Consider the following 25,257-nt stretch of genomic DNA (forward strand, 5'->3'; position numbering starts at 1 on the left):
TCGTTTGGTCTTATTAGTTGCACCTGTTCCTTATTGTGTTTCTTGATTTTTTTTCTATTTAAGCCTGTTAGGTCCGCCTAGGTTTGTGCGGGATTGTTATTCTGTTAGTTTGTGGATGTTTGATTGTATTTTATTTTTCCGGACATTTTTCCAGACTCTGACAGAGACGAATAACATTTGATTTGATTTGAAATTAATAGGTGCTTCACTCTTGCAAAAGTATTTAGTATTTTTAGTATTTAGCAGCTCCTCTTACTGGGTTCCAAACAGGAATAAAACATTCACATCACAACAAAACAACAGCCTACATCATAAATAAAACAATTACATCACAACAGAACAGCAGCATACATCATAAATAAAACAATGACATCACAACAAAACAACCTACATCATAAATAAAACAATTACATCACAGCAAAACAACAGCCTACATCATAAATAAAACAATATATCATACAAGACATTATTGCATCATTACTCTAATATTACACATTTACAATATAAAATGTACAATACTACATTACTACAATTTACAATGTGTGCGTGTGTGTCCTAACAGTCCGGGTTGTGCCGTGAGGTGTTGTTTTATCTGCTTTTTAATCTGATTTTACTGCTCGCTTGAGTTACTTGATGTGAAATAGAGTTCCATGTAGCCATGGCTCTATGTAGTACTGTGCATTTCCCATAGTCTGTTCTAGCTTTGTGGACTGTGAAGAGACCTCTGGTGGCATGTTTTGTGGGGTATACATGGATGTCTGAGCTGTGTGCTAGTAATTTAAACAGACAGCTCGGTATATTTAACACGTCAATACCTCTCACAAACACAAGCAGTGATGAAGTCAATCTCTCCTCCACTTTAGCCAGGGGAGATTGACATTCATATTATTCATGCTACCTCTCCATGTCGTTTTAAGCGCCAGCTGTGTTGCTCTGTTCCGGGCCAGTTGTAAGTTGCCAATGTCCCTCTTTGTGGCACTTGACCATATGACTGGGCAGTAGTCCAGGGGTGACTTTTATTGATAGTGATGTCAAGAAAGCAGAGCAGCGCTTTATTACAGACAGACCTCTGGTGTATAACAGTTGTATAACACAGTCTAGCCTATGTCGTCACTATATCACTTGATTTGATATATTTTGGATTAAAGAAGGCTCTTCAGTAAGGCCATTCCACTATCAATGTTTGTCTATGGAGATTGCATGGCTGTGTGCTCGATTTTATACACCTGTTCAGCCACACTCTATTTCAGTGTGGCTGAAATAGCCCAATCCACAAATTTGAAGGGGTGTCCATATACTTTGTATATATAGTGTAGTTGTACCAGCGACTTTAAGGGTTACCCCATTGCCTGGGTCAAGTGAGGCTCTAAAGTTGCCGCAGGTGATTGTAGAAAAAAACAGTGAGGAATTCCAGCAGGCGTAGCCGTAACCTGATCTTTCTGGTTCATCCCTATTGTTTAAGTGAATGGCGGACAATTTATGGCATTTATGGAAGGTGGGCAAGTGTAGCCTGCTCTGTGGTTGTCCCAATAAACAGGGACATTTTAAAACTGAAAACAACCAAACTGATAAAAATTCAAGTAGGGCTGCAAAATAAGTCTATTTTTTTTACCTGCTACACTGGAGGCATAACTTTTGGTCAGTGCGAGCAGAGCTTGAGCAACTTTACCCTATTGCTCTGACTGGCCGAGATACTATTATAGTGGTAACTCACCTAGCCACACTAGCTTCGCCCTGATGTTGGTGCTAACAAGCTAGCAAGCATGCTATGTTGTATTACACATCAACAGCCATTGTCAACCATTCAAATCAAATCCAATTTTATTGGTCACATACACATGGTTAGCAGATGTTATTATTGCGAGTGTAGTGAAATGTTTGTGCTTCTAGTTCCGACAGTGCAGTAATATCTAACAAGTAATCTAACAATTCCACAACAACTACCTAATACACACAAATCTAAGTAAAGGAATGGAAAAATAATATATACATATAAATATATGGATGAGCAATGACCGAGCGGAATTGGCAAGAAGCAATAGATGGTATAAAATACAGTATATACATTTGGGATGAGTAATGTAAGATATGTAAACATTATTAAAGTGGCATTATTAAAGTGACTAGTAATCGATTTATTAAAGTGGCCAATGATTTCAAGTCTGTATGTAGGCAGCAGCCTCTTTGTGTTAGTGACGGCTGTTTAACAGTCTGATGGCCTTGAGAGAGAAGATATTACCCACCAGTCCACGCCCACTTCGCTTCTCACTGTTTTCCTTCCATTGAAAATGAATAGGAAGCTGTTGTTTCACCTCGGGATGCTGTGTCCAGTGTATACGCCCTGTCAGACATGAGCTGCATGTTAAAATCTTCATGAGAGTGCAAGCCTCTCATGGAGGATAATCTCACACTGTAACAGTTAGGCCTACATGTCTGAAGTAGCAGGCCATTAAAACACATTTTCCTGCTTCCTCCCTATTGTTTAACTAAGAGACTGACAAGTTGTGGCATTTCTTTGTGTTAACAACTGTCTTCTCATTTTCGGGTAAGTGAAAGTTTTGGGGAAAAATAGGACACAAATTACATATTTTTTTCAACCCCCAATGTGCACTACTTCCATAGAGTGATCCATATACTGTTCACCTGTAATTACCAGTTACAGGTGCATTAACAGTCTAGCCTATGTCATCACTATTTGTTGATTTGATTGTTGGATTAAAGAAGGCATAGGCAATGGTGTAAAGTAAATACGTTAAAAATAGGTTGAAGTAGCCTACTACTTTAGTATATTAATACTTTTACTCAAGTAGTATTTTACTGGGTTACTTTCCCTTTTACTTGAGTCATTTTACTCAATGACAACTGGGTAAACTACTTTTCCCACCTCTGGGCCTAGGTAGCCTAGACAACCAAAGTTATATAATAATATGCCATATGAACCGAAGTTGATCACATTCACATTTTCTCTTAAGACAAATAAAGTGGCGTATGCTATAAACACATAATGTTACCACCACTTTGTTTCCCCTGGCCAGATGGAACAGGGCGTATAGAGGCCTACAGTTGATCAGACTGATACAGCAGGTCAGATCGCTAACGTTGAGGTGTAGGCTGCTACAACATTGTTACCACCACTTTGTTTCCCCTGGCCAGATGGGACAGGGCGTATAGAGGCCTACAGTTGATCAGACTGATGCAGCAGGTCAGATCACTAACGTTGAGGTGTAGGCTGCTACAACATTGTTACCACCACTTTGTTTCCCCTGGCCAGATGGGACAGGGCGTATAGAGGCCTACAGTTGATCAGACTGATACAGCAGGTCAGATCACTAACGTTGAGGTGTAGGCTGCTACAACATTGCTGTAAAGAGTTTGTGTCTGTGTCTGATGGGAGTAAGTTATTTTCCTGTCCCATGCCTGACCTGCACGACCTGTGATTTGGTGGTGTGGCATTTTTTTTTCTCCCGATGGTACCCAGATGAAAATCCGGAACCTAGTTGTAGCAGAGATTTAAGGGTTACCCCATTGCCTGGGTCAAGTGAACTGACCAGTTGGGCAAGTTGAGCCTGCTTTAAACTTGCCCCAGGTGATAAAAATAAATAAATGAAAACAACAAAGCTATAAGGAATTCCAGTAGGTGTAGCTTAAAATTTATATTGCTGGTTCATCCCCATTGTTTAAGTGAAATGCAGACAATTTATGCCATTTATGTCAGCAAATTGAGCCTGCTCTGTGGTTGTCCAATAAACAGGTGATTGTGGTTAAGGATGAATAGAGTGATCAGCCTACCACTGGCTTGGTTCTAACTGCGGGGAGGAGCTCACAGCCTGCAATAAAAGCCGGCTGATTCCATGTAGTATGTAGAAGGTTTTTGCGCAGTAATAACCTGAACTGTCGTAGGGAGGGGTAAACGGTAGCAATATTGTTTGTCTTCTATAGAGTGGACAGTAAATTAATTCGTTTCTAAAAATGACTTGGTCCGTAAGTAGTTGTTTCATTACTCTGGTCGTTTTGTTCCTCTGGCGGGTCGATGACATCACAGAAGCTTGCACTTGCATGAGTGTACATCCTCAACGGGCTTTTTGCAATGCAGATGTCGGTAAGGCAATTTAGAAATTTCTGACGTCTGTAGTTTCTCTTCACGTGTTGGTAGGCTGCCTACTATACCGTGTCAATGCGCATCATGCAACAATGTTATGCATTTTCTTTCGCAATTATTTTCAGGACATGATCATTAGGCCTGTATTTACATCTTCTCGCAAGTATTTACATTAAGTCGGTAACAATATGGGCTACACCTGGGTGTATTCATTACGGAAACGTTTGCCACTTAAGAACCAAGTGAAACGGTGAGGGACCTACCTGAATTTTTACCACACTCTCGTTTGCGTTTTCCGTCTGGTGTTAAACGGTTCTGTTGCAAAACGTTTTGTAACAGAATCTGCTTGACGATTACACCCGCGGGGATGACACTACTCTGATCCGTGAGGACTGGCGTTTCCCATCCTTGCTCTAGGCCTAAAGATGACTGACTTGTTATTAAACGAAATGTTCAACATGACATTATCCAACGCCTCACATACTTGACATTTTAGAGAATTAATCAGAATAATTTAGGCCTACATGGCAAATGGGTCTACTCTACATTTCTAAACTGTCACTTCTGTAAACTACTCACTAATTCAGATTTTGCCGCTGTTTATCTCGCAGGTTGTTAATTCTATAAATTAGATGTAATTTCTATTATTTTGACATGTGCTGATAGCTGTGTTACCAACAATGTAACAACTACGTGAGTATAGGAACCTCGTATAAAATGGGTTAGTCACTGTAAAACATCAATATGGCATTGTGATTTTTTTAAGTGTATTGGCACCTTTCGTTCTACTTCAACCACTGATGCAGTATGGTAAGACAGGATGGTTGTGGGTGTTAGACAGCACTACATCATGAGCAGCTACTTGACCTTTTAGAGAAATGTACCTTGACTCAATTACTGTTTGTTAGTAAAGAGGTGTGATGACATGCAACACGCTTCCCTGAGGATAGTTCCTGTTGAGTTTATTGAAAAGTGAAGACTTTATTTGTGGTATATTCTCTAAAATGATTGAGTGATGACTTTACTGTTGAGGGAGCAAGCTCTGTTGATAGAGCATGGTGCTAAAGCCTGACATCTTGGGTCTGTAATAGATTCTATGTTCTCTCAGATCACTTAACACCCTGAAACTGATGTCTGACTTGTACCAGAAATGGATTATTTCAGTAGTTAAACCATGTCTCTTATTTTGTAGTGATCAGGGCAAAGGTGGTTGGCGTGAAAGCTGTGTCTGGTAACACCAACTATGACGTCAAACAGATCGAGGTATGATCAGCCTTTTTATTAAGTGGTTGTTCCTTCCTGCACTGACACATTGAAGCCCCCTGAACCCCAGTCTGACAGCTGGTCCCAATTTGGACCCAACCCTTAAATGATTGAAGATCTGGATAGGTATAAGCAGTAATTGTGGAGCTTCCACCATTAATAAAAAGGGGTTATTTATAGAAATGAGTCATGCCTTTAGCACTGAGCAAGAGGCATGTTTCAGTCAACCCTCCTACTAGACAATGGTGACATCATCTATATGAATTCAGATGCCACTTCATTAAAGCAGTTTATCATAGTGCACTGCTCTTTATTATGGGCGACAGGTCTAGTACTCAACGCTACATTCTCAACTAGGAAGTTGGTCCTGTTTGATGTCACGTAGGTTGACGCATTGCAGTATTTTAATTTATTAATCCCTTTACGAAACCTCACTAAAAGCATTACTAACCTTTAGACATGAGTTACCACACTATAAGGGATGAATGACTTTGGAAATTTCCTTCGGTCTTTACTCCGTTAGGTAAATATATTTTTTTGTGCCTTGTTGTGAAACTGTCCGCTGCATCTAGGGCAATTCAAGGTGTTGAGGACCTTATTACTGAATGTTTGTTTTGTGCCTTGTTGTGAAACTGTCTGCTGCATCTAGGGCAAAGTGTTGAGGACCTTATTACTGAATGTTTGTTTTGTGCCTTGTTGTGAAACTGTCTGCTGCATCTAGGGCAAAGTGTTGAGGACCTTATTACTGAATGTTTGTTTTGTGCCTTGTTGTGAAACTGTCTGCTGCATCTAGGGCAAGGTGTTGAGGACCTTATTACTGAATGTTTATGACTGCTTCTGTTCTGCTTGTATTTTAATGTGTAATTCAGGGCTCCTCTGTAAAAGAGACCAGTGAGGTTAAGCTGTCCCTACATGTCATATAGAACAAACTGTATATGTAGATGTTTGACGGATCCTTTCTCTCCTTGTGGTGGGCTAGATGTTCAAAGGTCCTAACCAGGATATCCACGTCATCTCCACTGGCGGCCCGTGTCGCGCGTTTCTGGAAATCAACAAGGAGTATCTCTTCACAGGTGCGGTCCTCACTAGGTTACCTAAGGTCCATTAGCAGCACTGGTTAGAAATGCTTACAGCCTCATGACCTACTATTGACTTCATCTTGTATAAGAAAACAAATGTTTTAGAAATGACGTTCTCTACACTTTTAGAATTACTTACAAATAACTAATGCATTATTTATGAAGAGCTCCGGGCTGCATCGGTACTTTTTCCCGTTTCAGGTTGCAGTTTTCCCCCAGGTACAGATCTAGGCTCATCTCCTACAATACCAACCATATGTGGAAAGAAACTAATCCGAGGACAGTGTTGAAGGCCAGCTTTACCCTACACCACATTTTCCCTACAGCATATTGTCTCCTTTGTCTGCAGGCAGGCTGAATACTGATGGAACAGTGCATGTAATAATGTGTGACTTCATTCAGTCCTGGGGGGCTTTGAGTGACACACAAATGAGGAGCTTGACTCTGCGCTACCGAAGCGGCTGTGATTGCACGGTGTGTTAATATTACTATATGTTGTATATTTACACAGACTTTCTTCGCACTCTGGTCACCATTGGAAAATGCAAGAGCTACACTATTTGGGTAATGATCAGTCGGTGATCTTGGTCTTTCTCTCCCTACTCCGATCCACAGATCATCCGCTGCACTTCCCTTCCCTGTCCGATCAGCACGGCGGATGAGTGCCTGTGGATGGACATTGGCCAAAGCAGACCCTGGGACAATAACATTGCCTGTATCAAGGGGGGTGATGGATCCTGTGCCTGGTACAAGGGGATGGCACTGCCCAAGTAGTTTCTGGATATTGATGACCCCTAAACTTTACAGGCCATCTACTCACAGAAAAAAAGCTACAAACTCAAATAATGAAGTAGTTTCTAACAATTACAAGACCTACATTAACTTGTCAAGTTGTTGTCAGAGGACAGGTTGCAGGAAATGGTCAATGTGAAAGAGGGCAACCATCTTGTGAAAATATCACTTGTACAATAAAAATTAATTTCAAATATAGCGCTTCAAGTACTAATTTCGTGTGTCCTTAATTTGCTTGTTTAACTAGAACTGAATGCATTATTGAACATGGTCCTGAAATAGTTTGTCTAAACCAGGGCTTCAGCTTTGTAATGTCATTGACCAAATTAAACAACTCATTGTTTCTTCCTTGCTTTATAAGATTGTATTCAGTTGGATGAACATTCAGCTGTTTACAAGTGCTAGTCAGCACTAGCAAGAACTGAAATTTCCGACTTCATAACTGGTAGTACAGTGCATTCGGAAAAGTATTCCGACCCCCTTCTGTCACATGTCAAGTTACAGCCTTATTCTAGAATGGATTAAATACCTTTTTCTTCAGTCTACACCCATAATGGCAAAGGTTAAGATTTTATTAACCAATGTAATTGTATTCAGACCTTCTGCTATGAGATCAAAATTGAGCTTGGGTGCATCCTGTCTTGGATCATTTTACAACTTCATTGGATTCCACCTCTGGTAAATTGATTTGGAAAGGCACAACATCCCACAGTTGACGGCACAAAAACAAGACATGAGGTTGGAATTGTCCGAGCTCAAAGGATTTAGGCACAGCTGTGGGGAAGGTTACCAAAAAATGTCTGCAGGCTCAATGGTCCCCAAGAACACAACCTCCCTCACTGGAAGTCTGGAACCACCAAGATTCTTCAGAGCTGGCCGCCTGGCCAAACTGGACAATTGGGGGAGAAGGGCCTTGCTCAGGGAGGTGACCAAGACCTCGATGGTCACTGCCAGAGCTCCTCTGTGGAGAAGGACCAGAATCTCAGCAGCACTCCAATTAGACAATGGGAGTGGCCAGACCGAATCCACTCTGTAAAAGGCAGATTATAGCCCGCTGGAAGTTTACCTAAAGGCACATGAAACCAATATTTACTTTTTGCCCTAAATGCCAAGTGTCACATCTGGAGGAATTCTGGCACCATACGTACAGTGTAGCATGCTGTGGGAATGGGAGACTAGTCGGAATCTAGCGAAAGATCAACTGAGCAAAGTACAGAAAGATCCTTAATGAAAACCTGCTCAGGACCTGACTTGGGCGAAGGTTCACCTTCCAACAGGACAACGACCCTAAGCATACAGCCAAGACAACGCAGGACTTCGGGACAAGTCTCAATGTCCTTGAGTGGCCCAGCCAGAGCCTGGACTTGAACCCGATCGAACATCTCTGGAGAAACCTGAAAATAGCTGTGCAGCGACGCTCCCCATCCAACCTGACAAGAGCTTGAAAGGATCTGCAGATTGAGGAAGGAGTAAGAGTAAGGCTGTAATGTAACAAAATGTAGAAAAAGTCATAACTTCCCAAATGCAGTGTACTTGTGCCGTGTTCAACCAGTTATCAAGTCAGAAGATTCCTAATTCCGACTAGCACGTGAACGCGGCACTAGACAGTACTCTTCTGATCTTCTATATATTATTTAGGGTTAGGAAACTGTCAGCCGGAATAAATAGGGTTGAGGTCCTTTACACAAATATTGGGAAATAAAAATCCTGAAAGATTGGAAGATGACGTGTACAATAGGTAAATGAGAAAGTTATATGAATAAGGGAATTGTAAATATAAATGACAAATGTTTAAGATCTATTTTGCCTTATGATTGCTCGAGACCAATTTGAAACCAGTAATAAGGCAGCAAACTGAAGCATATCACCTTCTCCAAAGTGAAGTTTATGAAATGTTGGCCTTTTAAAACCGCTACGGGATCATTGTCCCTCCCGCGGGACGTTTGAGCTAACGTAGGCTAATGTGATTAGCATGAGGTTATAAGTAACAAACATTTCCCAGGACATAGACATATCTGATATTGGCAGAAAGCTTAAAATTATTGTTAATCTAACTGCGCTGTCCAATTTACAGTAGCTATTACAGCAAAATAATACCATGGTATTGTTTGAAGAGTAAACAGTTTTGTACTTGAAAAGTTAAACCAATTAGGTACATTTGAGCAGTCTTGATATACATTTTATAGCATAAATGCAATGGTTCATTGGATCAGTCTAAAACTTTGCACATACACTGCTGCCATCTAGTGGCCAAAATCTAAACTGCACCTGGGCTGGAATAATACATTATGGCCTCTCTTGCATTTCAAATATATATTTTTTGTACATACTTTTTGTATTATCTTTTACCAGATCTAATGTAGGAGAATATAACATGCATTTCACATTTCAAAAACGTGTGTTTCCTTTCAAATGGTATCAAGAATATGCATTTGCTTGCTTCAGGTACTGAGCTACAGGCAGTTAGATTTGGGTATGTCATTTTAGGCGAAAATTGAATAAAAAGGGGCAGATCCTTAGAGGTTTTAACAAATTAGATGGAGACCGAAGCTATAGGCTTCTGTAGCCATGTGCAAATGACAGTATAAATCGGCAAACATACTTGCGGAACCCATGCATGCGTTTATGGTTTTGCGCATGCTTCAAGTGACAAATCTGAAAGCACTCCCCACGCTTTGAAAAGTTGATGTAATTATACCTGTACTCAAATCTCTGCCCAACATGTAATTCAATGAAGTTCATAGTCTGCTTTCTAGACAACGTTCATCCAGGACGGAGCGGTCAAGCACGACTCCAACTCAATCAAATTAGCTGACTACACAACAGAGGTAGGCCTGATTACAAACAGTGACGAGGCAGCCTACAATGCAAGCATGGGGCGATGGCGCTGAAGGCAGCGGGGCCACGGGTAGCCTAGTGCAGTGTTTTCCAACTCTGGGTAGCCTAGTGCAGTGTTTTCCCAACTCTGGTTCGAGTACCCCAAACAGTACACATTTGTATTTTAATCCTGGACAAGCAACCCTGATTTAATATGTCAACCTGTCATCAAGCCCTCAATGAGCTGATTGTCCAGGGATACATCTAGAATGTGCACTGTTGGGGGTCCTCCAGGACCAAGAACACTGGCCTAGTGGTTAGTGGCCAGTAACCCAAAGGTCACTGGTTGGAATAACTGAGCAGTCTGTGTGCCCTTGCACATGACACTTACCTCCAATTTGCTCCAGAGACAAACATTAATTTAACTGACCTTCTAAAAACACATTTCACTGCACCCATCTGGTGAAAATTAAACATGTGGGGAAAAGCTGAACTTTGTTACAATCAGGAGAAAACAAATTGCCCACCACTCTGGGACTTGTGACCAATCAGATTCACGGAAATCAAAGGTCGGGCATAGTCTATAGAAAGCTATTATTTTAACAGAAAATAACCCATTCCAGATAGCCAAGCAAACTCTTTACAGAAATATAACAGCCTCGAATGGGGGTTTAAAACCTACAGCTGCATATGCCAACACAGCATACCTTGCAATACCATCTGATCAAAAAAAAGCTGGCCAAAATGTATACAATGTTCTCTGCAATTACATGCAAGTTTGTCTTCTAAACCAGGTTAGTTCAAATGTCAGCAGATGCCCAATACCATGGTGGGTACACATCTGGGTGGTTTCATACCTAGTTATTAACTTTACCATTCTTATGAGAATCAATGTCTGATTTGTTCCACATCGACCAATTACTGCTCTTCTTCAGAAGGCTTTCAAAATGCTCCCTGGTCTGATGGTCTGCGAAATGACAGAAATAAACTATTTATCCCACTAAAGAATATTACAGAACAAGTCAGTTGTTTAATGGTCAACATCATTACATAGATAAAGCCCTGGTTTAGACCCAAACTACTAAAGGGCCACAATCAGTAGACAAATGTAGAATGTTCCAGATAGAAACGCCATTAGAGCCTACATGACTACTTTCATGTCAGAGAAGACAATTTGTTCTTTATGTATAGAACATATCTGAACATTCTACATGACGCCCTGCTTGATGCTTCAGGAATACTGTTCCATTTTCAAATAACCATATCGGACAACACTGATGACAATTTGGGGTTGATAACAGCTTTGGTTCCAGTTAAATTTAACATCAATTTAAAAAAATGAATGGCAGAAGACATTAACACTGCATTTGATTTGTTTATTTTACAAGAAGTGACCAGCAAGACATGTTGGTTAATTTAAAACTACACATTGGCAGCTTTGTCATCTGGAGTCACTAAGCGGATGGCCTGTAGAGTATAGCCTGTAGAGTCCCCAATATCTAGGAACTACTTCCAAGCACAAGAACCATTACTCTTGATACAGGCAAGGTTTTGGCTATTGTTTGTCCCCCAGTCCATCCACAGACATGCATCTGTGGTGCTGATCGGACAGGGGAGCGAAGTGCAGTGGATGATCTGTGTAGCAGAGGGAGACCAAGATCACTGATTATTATACCAATACTCTAGCTCATGTGTTTTGCCAATGTGACCAGAGTAATATACTCCCTTTTAGAAAATGTGCTGTGTAAATATTGGTGTACAGTAATATGACTAATTCCATCACACACCTCGCAATCACAGCCGCTTTGGTAGCGGCGAGTCAAGCTGTTCTTTTGTGCAGCACTCAAGTCCTCCCAGGGCGGATTATAGCCACACAGTGTTACATACATCCTTCCAGTCTCCAGCTTGCCTACAGACAGAGGAGATAGTGAGTCAATGTACCATGGGGAAAGTGCCCCACGTTTTCATAACTGTGACCTTAATTACCTACAGTCAATAAGCTGTTATTGTCTTAACGACCGTTCCACAGGTGCACGTTCATTAATTGTTTACGGTTCATTGAACAAGCGTGGGAAACAGTGTAAACCCATTACAAAGAAGATCTGAAGTTATTTTGATTTTTACTAATTATCTTTGAAAGACAGGGTCCTGAAAAAGGGACATCTCTTTTTTTGCTGAGTTTATAGTGTTGGTCCCATGTTTCAACGGCCGAAATAAGAGACTGGCGAAATTTCACAAGAAAGCTAATTTCTCTCAAGTTGTGCACAGATTTGTTTACATCCATGTTAGTGAGCATTTCCCCTTTCCCAAGATAATCCATCCACTTCACAGGCATGGCATATCAAGAAGCTGATTAAACAGAATCATTACACATGTGCACCTTGTGCTGGGGACAATAAAAAAACACTAAAATGTGCAGTTGTCACAGTGCCACAGATGGCTCAAGTTGAGGGAGCATGCAATTGGCATGCTGACTGCAGGGAAGTCCAGAGCTGTTGCCAGATAAATTAACATTAAATTCTCTACCATAAGCCACCTGTTTTAGAAAATTTGCCCTTCATTCGCCACTATCACCTCATGTTGCAGCATTATAATGCATGGCCCCATGTCGCAACGATCTCCCCATAATTCCTGGAAGAACTTCTATGGCCTGCATACTCACACATGTCACCCATTGAGCATATTTGGGATGCACTGGTTCGAAGTGTTCCAGCCAATATCCAGCAACGTCGAGCTGAACATGCCACAAGCAGCCTAAATTACACGTAGGTGATGTGTTGAGCTGCATGAGGCAAATGTTGGTCACACCAGATACTGGCTCTGATCCATGACCTTTTTTTAAGGTACCGTATCTATGACCAACAGTTTCAAATCTGTATTCCCAGTCATGTGAAATCCATAGATTAGGGCCTAATAAACATATTTAAATTTACTGATTTCCTTATATGAATTGTAACAAGGCTACATTTTTAAAAGCTGTGGCATTGATATTTATGTTCAGTAGATTAATGAAAAGCTAAGAATCATGAACATGTAACATGTTATTCTATATGATGTGCACAAGGTAAGAGACAGAAGGTAAGGGGTTCTTCTAAAGAGAAGATAAACATTTATGAGTGCTGTAAGTAACCTAGTGGTTAAAGTGTTGGACTAGTAACTGAAAGGTTGCAAGATCGAATCCCCGAGGTGACAAGGTAAAAATCTGTCGTTCTTCCCTTGAAGGGGCCGTCATTAAAAATAAGAATGTGTTCTTAACTGACTTGCTTAGTTAAAGAAAGTTAATTAAAAATAATATCAAGCTTTGGCAGACCTCATGTTAACATTTGTCAATGAAACTCATTAATGCCAAAGTCCACATCAAATTGTTTTGTGGTTTACTTGTAGCCCTGGTTGTCCTGAAAATAAAAGTGCTAAAACACTTGAGGTGAAATCTAAGGGCTGGACATGCAGATAAATGAAAAGCTGATTTGTGCTGGAGTCTGAGGACTGATAGGGTTAACCAGTGTTAGCAACAGAACGTGGGTAACGTAGTGAGAACCTCACCTGTGAAGAGATACCCCTTGTTGAGGTCCAGAGTCACACCGCATGCAGCTGGGGATGGTGCAGTGAAGATGGCGTGGATAACCCGGTCTGGGCATTTGAACATCTAGCCAATCACAAGGAGAACAGAGGATCTGTCAAACATCCACATATATCATTTGGAACCTCACCGACTACAGCTCTCAGGCACTGTCAGTCTTCACCCTTTGATATTCACAGATCTGTAAGGTGCAAGCGATCATTAATTCCAGTTACCACACCCAGCCTCAAGGACAGCTAGCTCATGACTAAAGGTTAATAATGATGTAAGGCACAGTGGAAGTTAAATGGCTTTATAAATTCAAATATAGAAATGAAGCAACCTGTGACATCAGAGGGCCAACTAACTATCTGTTAGAGATTGTAGTGATAGATTTAATGAAGTGGCAGCTGAGTTCATATAGAGGATGTCACCATAGACTTGGACCAACAGGAACGTCAACACTTTAGGGAGAGGCTTTTTATAGAAGTATGCTAATTTCATATGGTGGAAGTTCCACAACGACACTGCTTATACCTATCCAGATCTGTAGACATTGAAGGGCTGGAGCCAAGGGGAAGAGAGAGAACTGGGCCCAGCTGTTAGACTGGGGTTCAGGGGGCTTCAATGTGTCAATGCAGGAAGGAACAACAACCACTTAATAGAAAGGCTGATCATACCTTGATCTGTTGGATGTCATACTTGATGGCGTTAAACAACGCTTTCTTTCCAACCACCTTCGCCCTGATCACTAGAAGAGGGAGACATGGTTTATCTAACATTATTGAAATCTATTCTGGTACACTGGTCAGTCACACTGATGGTGTAAGGGTGCTATGGAGCAGAGAGAACAGTGTAGAACGCTTTACAGACCCAATAGTCGGTTCAGAATGTTTGTGCATAAGTTAAGACTGGGTGTAACATTTTGGCTAGGTTAACATCAAAACAGATGACGGAGTCCATTTCCCTCCTGGTCCTACATTCCTAGTTCTGGTCTTCTGCTTTTAATTTGACACACCCAGTTTAAACATAACCCTCTGTAGATGATTGGTTCAGGTAGGAAGATGCTGTACAGTAGCTGCTGCTATAAGACTAGTCCATAGAACAGAACCTCAAGTCATTGGCACATGGACTCAAGTGTCGAAAGCATTCCATAGTGATGCTGGCCCATGTTGACTCCAATGCTTCCCACAATTGTGTCAAGTCGGCTGAATGTCCTTTGGGTGGTGGACCATTCTTGATACACACAGGAAGCTGATCAGTGTGAAAAACCCAGCAGCGTTGTAGTTCTTCACACAAACAGGTGCGCCTGGCATATACTATCATTGCCCCATTTAACAGCGCTTCAATCTTTGTTCTTACCCAGTTACCCTTACCCACAAACCATGTCTCAATTGTCTCTAGGCTTATACAGCCTTATTTAACCTGTCTCCTTAATCTACACTGATTGAAGGGGATTTAACAAGTGACATCAATAAGGGATCATAGTTTACACCTGGCCAGTCCATGTCATGGAAAGAGCAGATGTGTTTACAAAACATTAAGGACATCAAATAATGTGTAGTGACACTTAGTTCCTAAAGCAACGCAGGGCTCTCAACCCTGTTCCTGGAGAGCTGCAGTCCTGTAGGTTTTTGCGCCATCCCTAATCTAGCGCACCTGATTCTAATAATTGGCTGGTTGATAAACTGACTCAGGTTCACTACAAATAGGTTTGGATTTAACATTTACAGGAGCATAGCTCTCCAGGAACAAGGTTGATAGCCTATTTTATTTTGTATATAATTGTGTGAAGATGTAAATAGGCTTAATGATCATGTCCTAATTATTTCTACTACGACCACAGACAATACATCAAATGTGTGCATGATGCGTATTAATAGCTCTCAACGTGTGAAGGCTGAAAAGTAAAATGTCAAAATTGCCTTACCGATTTCTGCATCGCAAAAAGCCTTTTGGGGATGCGGAGGGGAGCATTTGCAAGCATCTGCGATGTCTTCGACCCGCCACAGGAACAGCACGAACAGAGTAATGAAACAACTGCTTACATACCGAGTCATTTGGAAACGAATTACTGTTAACCAAATATCACAAAAGGAGCCGAGTAAAGGTGAGGCGTAAATTACAAAAGAACGTATTTCCCTTCGGACTGTTCCCAGACCGACGGATAACTCTTACAAGTATTTTCCCCTCAACGTAATCATCCGCTATTTATTGCAGGCTGTGAGCTCCTCCCCCAGTCAGAACCCAGCCGGTGGTAGGCTGAACATTCTATTACTCCAGAACCGCAACCATTCAATTAAAAAGAATCCTCTGACTAATGGCTCAACCACAGGCTCAACATGCCCAGTTGCCATAAATTGACGATGAAACTGAAAGATCCGTTTTGGGGGGGGGGGGGCATTCTACACTGTTCTCTCTTTGTACATCTCAGTGCTAGAGGTGTCACTACAGACCCTGGTTCGATTCCAGGCTGTATCACAATCTGGCCGTGATTGGGAGTCTCATAGGGTGGCACACAATTGGACTGGGGTTTGGACGGGGAATGCCGTCATTGTAAATAATAATTTGTTCTCAACTGATTTGTCTAGTTAAATAGAGGTTCGATATAAAAATAGGCTAAGCCTACTGGAATTCTTTAAAGTTTTGTTGTTTTCAGTAAAAAAATATAAAAAAACACCTGGGGAAATTTTAGAGCAGGCTCAACTTGCCCAACTGCTCAGTTCACTTGCCCCTGTCATCCCATATATGAGATGAAAATGGCAGCCGGTTTTGGCGGACAGCCATTATAAACTTGAGCACCACAAGAAGCAAGAAGATAACACATTCCCTACAGATAATTGGGCTACTTTTCCACATCTGTTGTTGTTTGAGTGGGGGAATTGCATTAAATGAGTCGATGTGTTATGAAAGATGTGACATTAAGGATTATAATAAATTCCACTTTGATGTCATACAAGCTAACCACACACATTTCTGTGTTTGAAAACTCATGTTAATGATCTCTATTTTTTATCCTCAGTTACAAGGATGACATACGTTATAGCCTGGGTTGTCTTGAACAGAATGAGCCTATCTGCATCATATTGTGAAGAAAAATTGCCGCGGAACATACATTTGAATGACATCATTCTATGCGCACCAAAATTAGAATCTGTTTGAAGTGCCTTTTGAAAGCCTCCCAGCAAGCACATTTGGTTCCTTGGAAGTTGTGGGAATGCAGGTTTTTGTTTTCCCATTGGTTCTGGGAACAAAGCCCTCAGTTTCCTAACTGGTAAAACGTATTGTTTTTTAAACATTCTGAGAACTGAAGTGTGAACTTCACCTGTTCTGGGAACGTTTATTTTTAGGTTGTACAGAGGTTCTGAAAATGTTTTACTATGGTTCCCTGAAAGTTTTCCTGGGTAGTTTTATTAATGTTCTATTATTTGAAGATAATTCAAAAACATTCTGAGAACATGTTTCACATAAGACTTTTAATAATACTGCTAGCTTAGTTTGGGTTGACTGTTTCCAACTCTAAGCACAGACAGGACACATGGAAATTCATTTGCTTTGGAATTCATTTTTTGTCGTTGAATCTTCTGTTCTCTATCCATGGAAATAGTCCACTGTCCCACCAGGATGGAGCTAGCATGCTAAGTCATATGAAGCTGTTAATGTGAGTCTATTCAAACACACCCATTTCCAAGGAAACAAGCACTCATTAAGATCAGGTGTGGACAATTACTGGGCACAGCTAACAAACCTGAGTTAAAGAGTAAAAATGTGCTTAACAAGTCAGATAATCAGTTGCGTGGACTCACTTTGTGTGCAAAAATAGTGTTTAACATGAATTTTTAATGACTACCTCATCTCTGTAACCCTCACATACAATTATATGTAAGTTCCCACAGTCGAAAAGTGAATTTCAAACACAGATTCAACCACAAAGACCAGGGAGTAATTCCAATGAATCGCAAAGAAGGGCACCTATTGGTAGATGGGAGAAAAAGCAGACATTGAATATCCCTTTGAGCATGGTGAAGTTATTAAATATACATTGGGTGGTGTATCAATACACCCATCACTACAAAGTTACAGGCGTCCTTCCTAATTCAGAGGGGAAGAAAACCGCTCAGGGATTTCACCATGAGGCCAGTGGGGACATTTAAACAGTAACAAAGTTTAATGGCTGTGATAGGAGAAAACTGAAGATGGATCAACAACATTGTAGTTACTCCACAATACTACCCTAATTGACAGAGTGAAAATAAGGAAGTCTGTACAGAATACAAATATTCCAAAACATGCATCCCGTTTGTAATAAGGGACTAAAATAATACTGCTAAAAATGTGGCAAAGCAATTAACTTTTTGTTCTGAATACAACGTGTTATGTTTGGGGCAAATCCAATACAACACATTACTGAGTACCACTCCACAAAATTTCAAGCATAGTGGTGACTGCATCATGTTATGGGTATGCTTGTCATCATTAAGGACTGAGGAGTTTTCGGGATAAAAAATAAACCACATTTTAAAAATCCTAAAAATAAACCTGTTCCAGTCCGCTTTCCACCAGACACTGGGAGATTAATTCACCTTTCAGGAGGACAGTAGCCTAAAACACAAGGCTAAATCTACACTGGAGTTTCTTACCAAGAAGTCGGTGCATGTTCCTGATTGGCTGAGTTACAGCTTTGACTTAAATCTGCTAGAAAATCTGCTAGAAAACTTGAAAATGGTCTAGCAATGATCAACAACAAATTTGACACAGCTTGAATAATTTTGAAAATAATAATAGGTCAATTATGTACAATCCTGGTGTGGAAAGCTCTTAAAGACTTAACGAAAGATACCCACAGCTTTAATCGTGGCCAAAGTTGCTTCTACAAAGTATTGACTCAGGGGTGTGAAAACGTATGTAAATTAGATATTTCTGTACTTAATTTTCAATAAATTTGCAATGATTTCAAAATATATATATTTTCACTATGGGGTAGTCTGTGTAGATGGGTGAAGAAAAAACATAAATGTAATCAATTTAGAATTTAAACTGTAACACAACAAAATGTGGAATAAGTGGTATGAATACACAGGGATGGAATTGAAGGATTTTGGACACAGGCCATTTCTATCCCTGGGCCTACATGATGCAACACTGCATAAAACAAGCTCTGTCCTGTTAGTTGTATTGTCTATTCACAGTTGTCTCTGTGTCTGTGTAAGGGAAACTCCCCTGTTATTCCAGTTTTAAAATATAATTCATATGAGAAAGGTTGCTGCAGTATGACAGGGTTTTCATTCTCCCTAAAGGGCCAGGAGTTTTTCCAGGAGTTTAAATCTGTGTGACCTGATTAGAAAAGGCCACCATAGCCCATATAAAACCATTCTGCTACTGATTCATCACTGTGTCATACCCTACACACAGAGATTGACTTTAAGGTCTGAAAGGCACTTTCCCATCAGCCAAATCAGCAGTATTTTATGGTTGCTGAAGATTATGGTCACTAACCCGATAGTTGTTTACACGCAGAAATGCCATAACTTGTCACTTCACTTACATGTACAGATTACCTCAACTAGCCTGTACCCCTGGACACTGACTCGGTACCGGTGCCCCCTGTATATAGCCTCGTTATTGTTATTCTTATTGTGTTACTTTTTATTATTACTTTTTATTTTAGCCTACTTGATAAATATTTTCTTTTTTTTTAACTGTACTGTTGGTTAATGGCTTGTAAGTAAGCATTTCACGGTAAAGTCTACACTTGTTGTATTCGGCACATGTGGCAAATAAAGTTTGATTTGATTTGATTTTGTCGGTCTCTTAATTAAACAACAGGGAGGAAGCAGAGAATCTGTTTTTCTGGCCTGCTACATCGGACACATAATCCAAACTTTTGCAGAGCGTGATTTCAAGATTTCAACGTGCAGCTCACGTCTGACAGGGCGTGTACACTAGAGACTGTATCACATGGTGAAACAACAGCTTCCCATTCATTTTCAATGAAAGTAAAGCAGTGCAAAATGGACTTGCCAGGGACCACTGGGAGATGCAGCATGGGAGAGGGAGCTGAACAGGGCGGGACTAAAGTTGGGCAAAGCTGATCATCAAGCAAATATTTGGTGATATTGCTTGCGAGTAAACAATCGAACCTCACCAGAGCTTCCAACCCCTACTTGATTGGTTGACAATGGCTGTTGATACGTAACACTACTTAGCATCCTTGTTAGCACCCACATGAGGGCGAAGCTAGCATGACTAGGTGAGTTACCGCTATATAGTGTATCTCAGCTGGAGTAACAGGATAAAGTGGCTCGCACTCTGCTCGCCCTGACTAAAAGTTACACATATTTTGTGAAGCTCCTACTGGAATTATTTACAGTTTGGTTGTATTTAGTTTAAAAAAATCCTCTGCCTAATGGGACAACCACAAAGCAGGCTCAACTTGCCTGGCTACCATAAAATGTCATAAACTGTCCGTCTTTCACTTAAACAATGGGGATGAACTAGAAATGTCAGTTTTAGGCTACGCCTACTCAAATTCCTTACAGTGTTGTTGCATTCAGTAAAAAAAAACTCTGGGGTAACTTTACAGCAGAAGAAAAAAAATGTCCCCACCACTCAGGGACCTGTGGTGCCACCTCTTTGACCAATCAGATTCACGGAAATCACAGGTCACATGGGTCGGGTGTGGCACACATTTTTTAGTAGTCTACACCTTAAGTGTAAGAGTCGAGGACCACGCCCCACGGAAATCTAATTGGCATAATACACAAATCTCTATCAAAATCTGTCTGTTCAAGCTAGAGATATCAGTTTATTTGCATGGTGTGGTGGAAATTCAACACCAGGGACACCTGATGTCAATATGAAATGAATCCCTTTATTATGATGTCTGGAGAGGTTCAAAAACTCAGTCCAAGCTTGATGAAAACTCTGCCAAGGGTGTACCCTTTCAGTCCTAATATAATGCTACACAAACAAGTCATATAAGCATGATTTACATTATTTATTATTAACATTGGTTCCTGCATGTGACTGAGTGACACCTCACAAGGCTTCTTCTCTCAAAGCTGAGACCTTGAAACTGAGATACTGCTTTTTTTTATTCCCAGAGCAATGTTCTGGGAATACTGCTAATTGATCTGAGGAGGAGGTCACAGTCAACTGCACAAACCAGGATAGAGTGAGAGGAGATGCTGTGTACAATTCAAGGCTATCTCTGCAGACAATAAAATGTTCCCTCACACTCACGATTGTAACATTTTAAGGTAATCATTAAATTATGGCTTAAACTGTCAAATTAGGTTCTATCAAAATACTTATATTAAAGTAAGCTAAATCAACACATAAAACCAGATAGTTTATCCTTTCAAACCCTTAATTCTAGTAAGTCAATCAGTTACACACATGCTTATATTTCAGAAGAACAGAATAGCATACTGAGTTGTCCTTATGTCAGGCCCTGATCTGGCTATGCCATATGGCTGTGGGTGTAACAGTACTCATCTTGCGTTGTGTACAATCAGTCATCGACACGGAACTCCAACATGTAGCACCAGTCATGTAGCTTTATTCTGATAAGAACGACACAAAATTGCACGTCATGCAATGCACGTCTCACCATCCAACTCTGCACTCACGCACGCTGGTTTGGTGCTTGTTCACTGGGACGATTCTAACTGGAACATCCCCCCTCGTAAGCAAGCTACGCAAACCAGCCAATAAGATGCCATGTTGAGTAGGTGAAGGCAAAACAAACTCAAACCAAAAACCCATTGGCTTAACAATAAAGTGGCAAGTGGAATCACCAATATAACCCTGTTACACTCCCCCCTACTGAATTCCACTTGCCAAGAAAAATAACAAAATACAAAACGGCACTGTGCAAACATACCAGATACAGAGACACTCAAAATATGTACAGAATAATCCAGAGAAGAAGAAACAAAAATATATATATATATATACTACCTAATAGAGAAAACTAAAAGGTAAAGCTGTGTATATCAAGGATGCAGACCCTGCTTTAATTCAGTCACTAAATATTCCAGTCATTAGACTATTCTCCTTGAGAATTAGAGTGAAAAGCGCTTGATCAAACCCCTTAGCCCTCATAGGTAAACATGCCTGTCACATGTTAAGTACACTCAGTGACTTTAAAACATCCAAGTAATAAAATAAACCACCATAAGAGACTTTATCATATCCGTCACATTACCATCCTGCAACCTCTAATCATGGTCACAATGATGTAAAAGCAAAACAAATAAAAGATGTCAATACCATTGACCCTCTATTCACATATTTAACCTTCAAGAGCTAACTTTCTGCTGATTCATAATCTCAATCAGTCTTGACACTGGTTTAACTAGCCTTCCTGCCCTTGACCTAATATGACCCCAACTACCTTCAACTGTATAAGGGGTAACAGTGTTGTGTACTGTTGCAATAGTGTGTCCGTCAACACAATCAGTACGTAACTGATCAGGTAAGGAATGGTCCGCGTTTGGTAGGTCAGTACAGATATCGTAAGCAGACTGGTCAATTAGCTCACTCACTACACTGTTACAGTCTCGGTCAGATTCTTGAAGACTCTCTGATCGAGGCAGACCTTCCAGCTGCAGTATATCATCCACGGAATCCAAAGGTGGAATATCCTGAGCATCGCACATCACCCTCCAAGCTTGTGTCACCTGTTCCTTCAGAAGACAACTCTGACACCCACACTCTGGTTCTGTACTCAGCACCATCATCCACTGCAGTGTCCATGGCAGCTGAGACCACAAGGCTGTCATTCATGTCCTCAGACTCTGTTAATCCAGACATGTCTGTTCCCTCCTCAACAGCAGCATGGGGAAGAGGAAGAAAGTTGACTGGCATTATTAGGTTGCGATGTACCGTCTTCTCCCGTCCAGTGGAGCTGTTCTGAATCTTAAAAGTGTGACTGTCAGCATTCAATCCAGTGACAAGGTAGACAGTATCCTCCCAACGGTCAGCGAGCTTCCGCTTTCCCCGCTCCCCCTTGTTAGCCAGCAATACTCAATCCCCAATCTCCACTGGTGCTCCTCTGACTCTTCTGTCATAAAGGTCAGCATGCCTCTTCAACTGCTTCGCTGCAGATGCCTGTGCTGCATTCATGGCTTCTTTCAGATCTCTCCTCAAAGACTGAACAAACTGGTCATAGTCGACAACTTCTGGGTTCTCTATGACAGAGCCAAAGACTATGTCAACAGGCAGTCTTGGCGTCCTCCCAAACATTAGCAGAAAAGGGGCAAAGCCTGTGGTCTCGTGGATTGTACAATTGTATGCAAACGTAAGGGACTTCAGCGCCTGAGGCCATCTGTGCTTTGCTCTCGTTGGCAGGGCCCGGATCATATTTCCCAAAGTCCTATTCATCCTTTCGCAGGACCCGTTCCCCATCGGATGGTACGGCGTGGTGTGAGACTTCTGAACGCCTGCAACACTCAACAGTTCGGCTATTAAAGCGCTCTCAAAGTTGGCTCCCTGGTCTGAGTGTATACGTTGAGGCATCCCGTAGACACAGAAATAGTTGTTCCACAACTGATGAGCTACTGACTTAGCAGACTGGTTCGGACACAAGAAGGCATGAGCCAATTTGGTAAAGTGGTCAGTAACAACGAGCACATCCAAGGATTTGTTTGAAGAATCTTCTGCAGACCAGAAGTCTATGCACACTAGTTCAAGAGGCTCAGTTGTTATTATGCTCTCAAGAGGAGCTCTTGCTTCCGGATCAGGAGTCTTGCTCACCACGCATCTCCTGCAGCACTTCACATAAGCTTTTACCTCCCTCTCCAGGCCATGCCAGAAGAACCTCTGTCTTGTCAGGTAGACTGTTCTCTGTTGGCCCTGGTGGCCAGCTTCATCATGGACACCCTTCAACACCATTGCTTTCATGGAGGCTGGAACCACATACAGATACATTTTCCTCTTTGTAACCACATTCTTCGAAACACGATACTGTACACCCATCTTCATGGTCAACTTGTCCCAACTTCTGAGAAGACACAAAATCTCAACACTCTCATGGGCACGCTCTCTCCGGGATGGTCTTCTCCCCCTCTCCACAAAGAAGATGACTTTGCTGATCACGTTGTCATCACGCTGCTTACTCATCAGTAGGTCGTGTGGCAGAACATCGACATCGGTCTGCTCTGATGGCATAACAGCCTGTGGGAGCTGTGGCAACAGCAGTGCATGTGAGCCCACTTCCCCCACCCAGCACCTGTGTGAATGAAGAACAGCTGCAACTTCATGTCTTGATAAAGCACCAGATGGGGGGTCAACAGTAGCCTGACAGCTAATGACCACTTCGTTGGAGTCAGAGGCTTTGTCAAAGGGGTGGCTGGACCAGCGAAACACATCTTGCACTCTGTCTGTGCGCACAGCGTCGGCTTCAGCTAGTAAGGTCTCGTACGGAACCCTTGTCAGGCGATGGAGTGCACTGGGTCGTACGAAGGGCTCTCTGCTCAAAGCATCTGCAACAACATTTATTTTTCCAGGGATGTACTTGATGTCAAACTCGTACGGTGCCAGCTTGGCGACCCATCTCTGTTCACAAGCATCAAGCTTTGCTTTGGTCAGAATGTATGTCAAGGGATTATTATCCGTCCATACCGTGAACTGCTGTCCCCGTAGCCAGTGGTGGAACTTGTCACAGATAGCCCATTTCATGGCAAAGAACTTGAGCCTGTGCGCAGGATACCTCGACTGTGCATAACTGAGGGACTTGCTCGCGAAGGCTATAGGTCTCGCTGTAGTTCCCGGTTCCTGCACCTGAGATAGCACAGCACCTAAGCCATTGCTGGATGCATCCACCGAGAGTAGAAAGGGTTTTTCGAAGTTGGGGTGGGCCAACAAAACCTGGTCCAGTAAGGCTTGCTTTAGCTGGAATAAGGCCTGTCTGCATTCTGTTGTCCAGTCGGCAGCCGTCAACTTCCTGACAGGTGAGCTTCGCTTCTTTTTCCAGCGTGGAGCCTTGTGTCCAGTAGTCAATCCAAAGAGAGGCTTTGCAATGGTCGAGCAACCTTCAATGAACTGTTGATAATACACCACCATCCCAAGGAATGACCTCAATTTCTTCTGAGATGGAATGTCAGTGCCATCTTTCATCAGATCAGCTTCTGTTACTCCTGTAATGGCCCTCACCTTCTCAGGGTCTGTAGCTACACCATCCACACTAATGATATGCCCCAGAAACTTCACAGACCTCTGCAGAAAGTTACACTTTTTTGGCGCCAACTTCAGGTTGTGAGCCTTGAGACGCTCAAAAACCATTTCCAGGCGCTGTATAGCCAGATCTTCAGTGGCCGCATAGACCAAGACATCGTCAAGGTAACACAGCAGGCTAAGAAAGTTCTGATCCCCAAAGATGTTTAGCATCATCCTCATAAAGGTTGCCGGACTATTACATAACCCCTGTGGCATTCGATTGTATTCGTACAATCCAAATGGCGACGTAAAAGCTGTGAATCTCCGGTCATCCTCATGCACTTCCACATTGTAGTAGCCAGAGGTGAGGTCCATTGTCGAGAAAAAGGCATTTCCACCTAATGCAGCCAGCGCGTCAGCCTAGTGAGGGAGTGGGTGGGCGTCTTTGATGGTGCGAGCATTGAGCAAACGAAAATCAGTACAGAGTC

The 25,257-nt window shown here is 41.7% G+C and overlaps 2 protein-coding genes across 2 annotated transcripts; one reads left to right on the top strand and one right to left on the bottom strand.

The window, feature by feature from the left end:
• Positions 1–3,842: 3,842 nt before the first annotated feature.
• Positions 3,843–7,431, top strand: LOC110487073 (metalloproteinase inhibitor 2). Its single transcript, XM_021558996.2, has 5 exons — positions 3,843–4,099; positions 5,292–5,362; positions 6,342–6,435; positions 6,791–6,915; positions 7,057–7,431. The coding sequence occupies exons 1-5, from the start codon at positions 3,970–3,972 to the stop codon at positions 7,213–7,215; spliced, it is 579 nt and encodes a 192-aa protein (XP_021414671.1). The 5' UTR covers positions 3,843–3,969; the 3' UTR covers positions 7,216–7,431.
• Positions 7,432–11,412: 3,981 nt separating this feature from the next.
• Positions 11,413–15,891, bottom strand: LOC110487074 (metalloproteinase inhibitor 2). Its single transcript, XM_021558998.2, has 5 exons — positions 15,540–15,891; positions 14,290–14,360; positions 13,594–13,696; positions 11,838–11,959; positions 11,413–11,685 (listed from the first exon to the last, which is right to left on the bottom strand). Exons 1-5 carry the CDS (start codon positions 15,667–15,669, stop codon positions 11,557–11,559), a joined length of 555 nt encoding a protein of 184 aa, XP_021414673.2. The 5' UTR covers positions 15,670–15,891; the 3' UTR covers positions 11,413–11,556.
• Positions 15,892–25,257: the final 9,366 nt, after the last annotated feature.

The sequence above is a fragment of the Oncorhynchus mykiss genome, chromosome 12, assembly GCF_013265735.2.
Source record: "Oncorhynchus mykiss isolate Arlee chromosome 12, USDA_OmykA_1.1, whole genome shotgun sequence".
Taxonomy (NCBI): domain Eukaryota; kingdom Metazoa; phylum Chordata; class Actinopteri; order Salmoniformes; family Salmonidae; genus Oncorhynchus; species Oncorhynchus mykiss.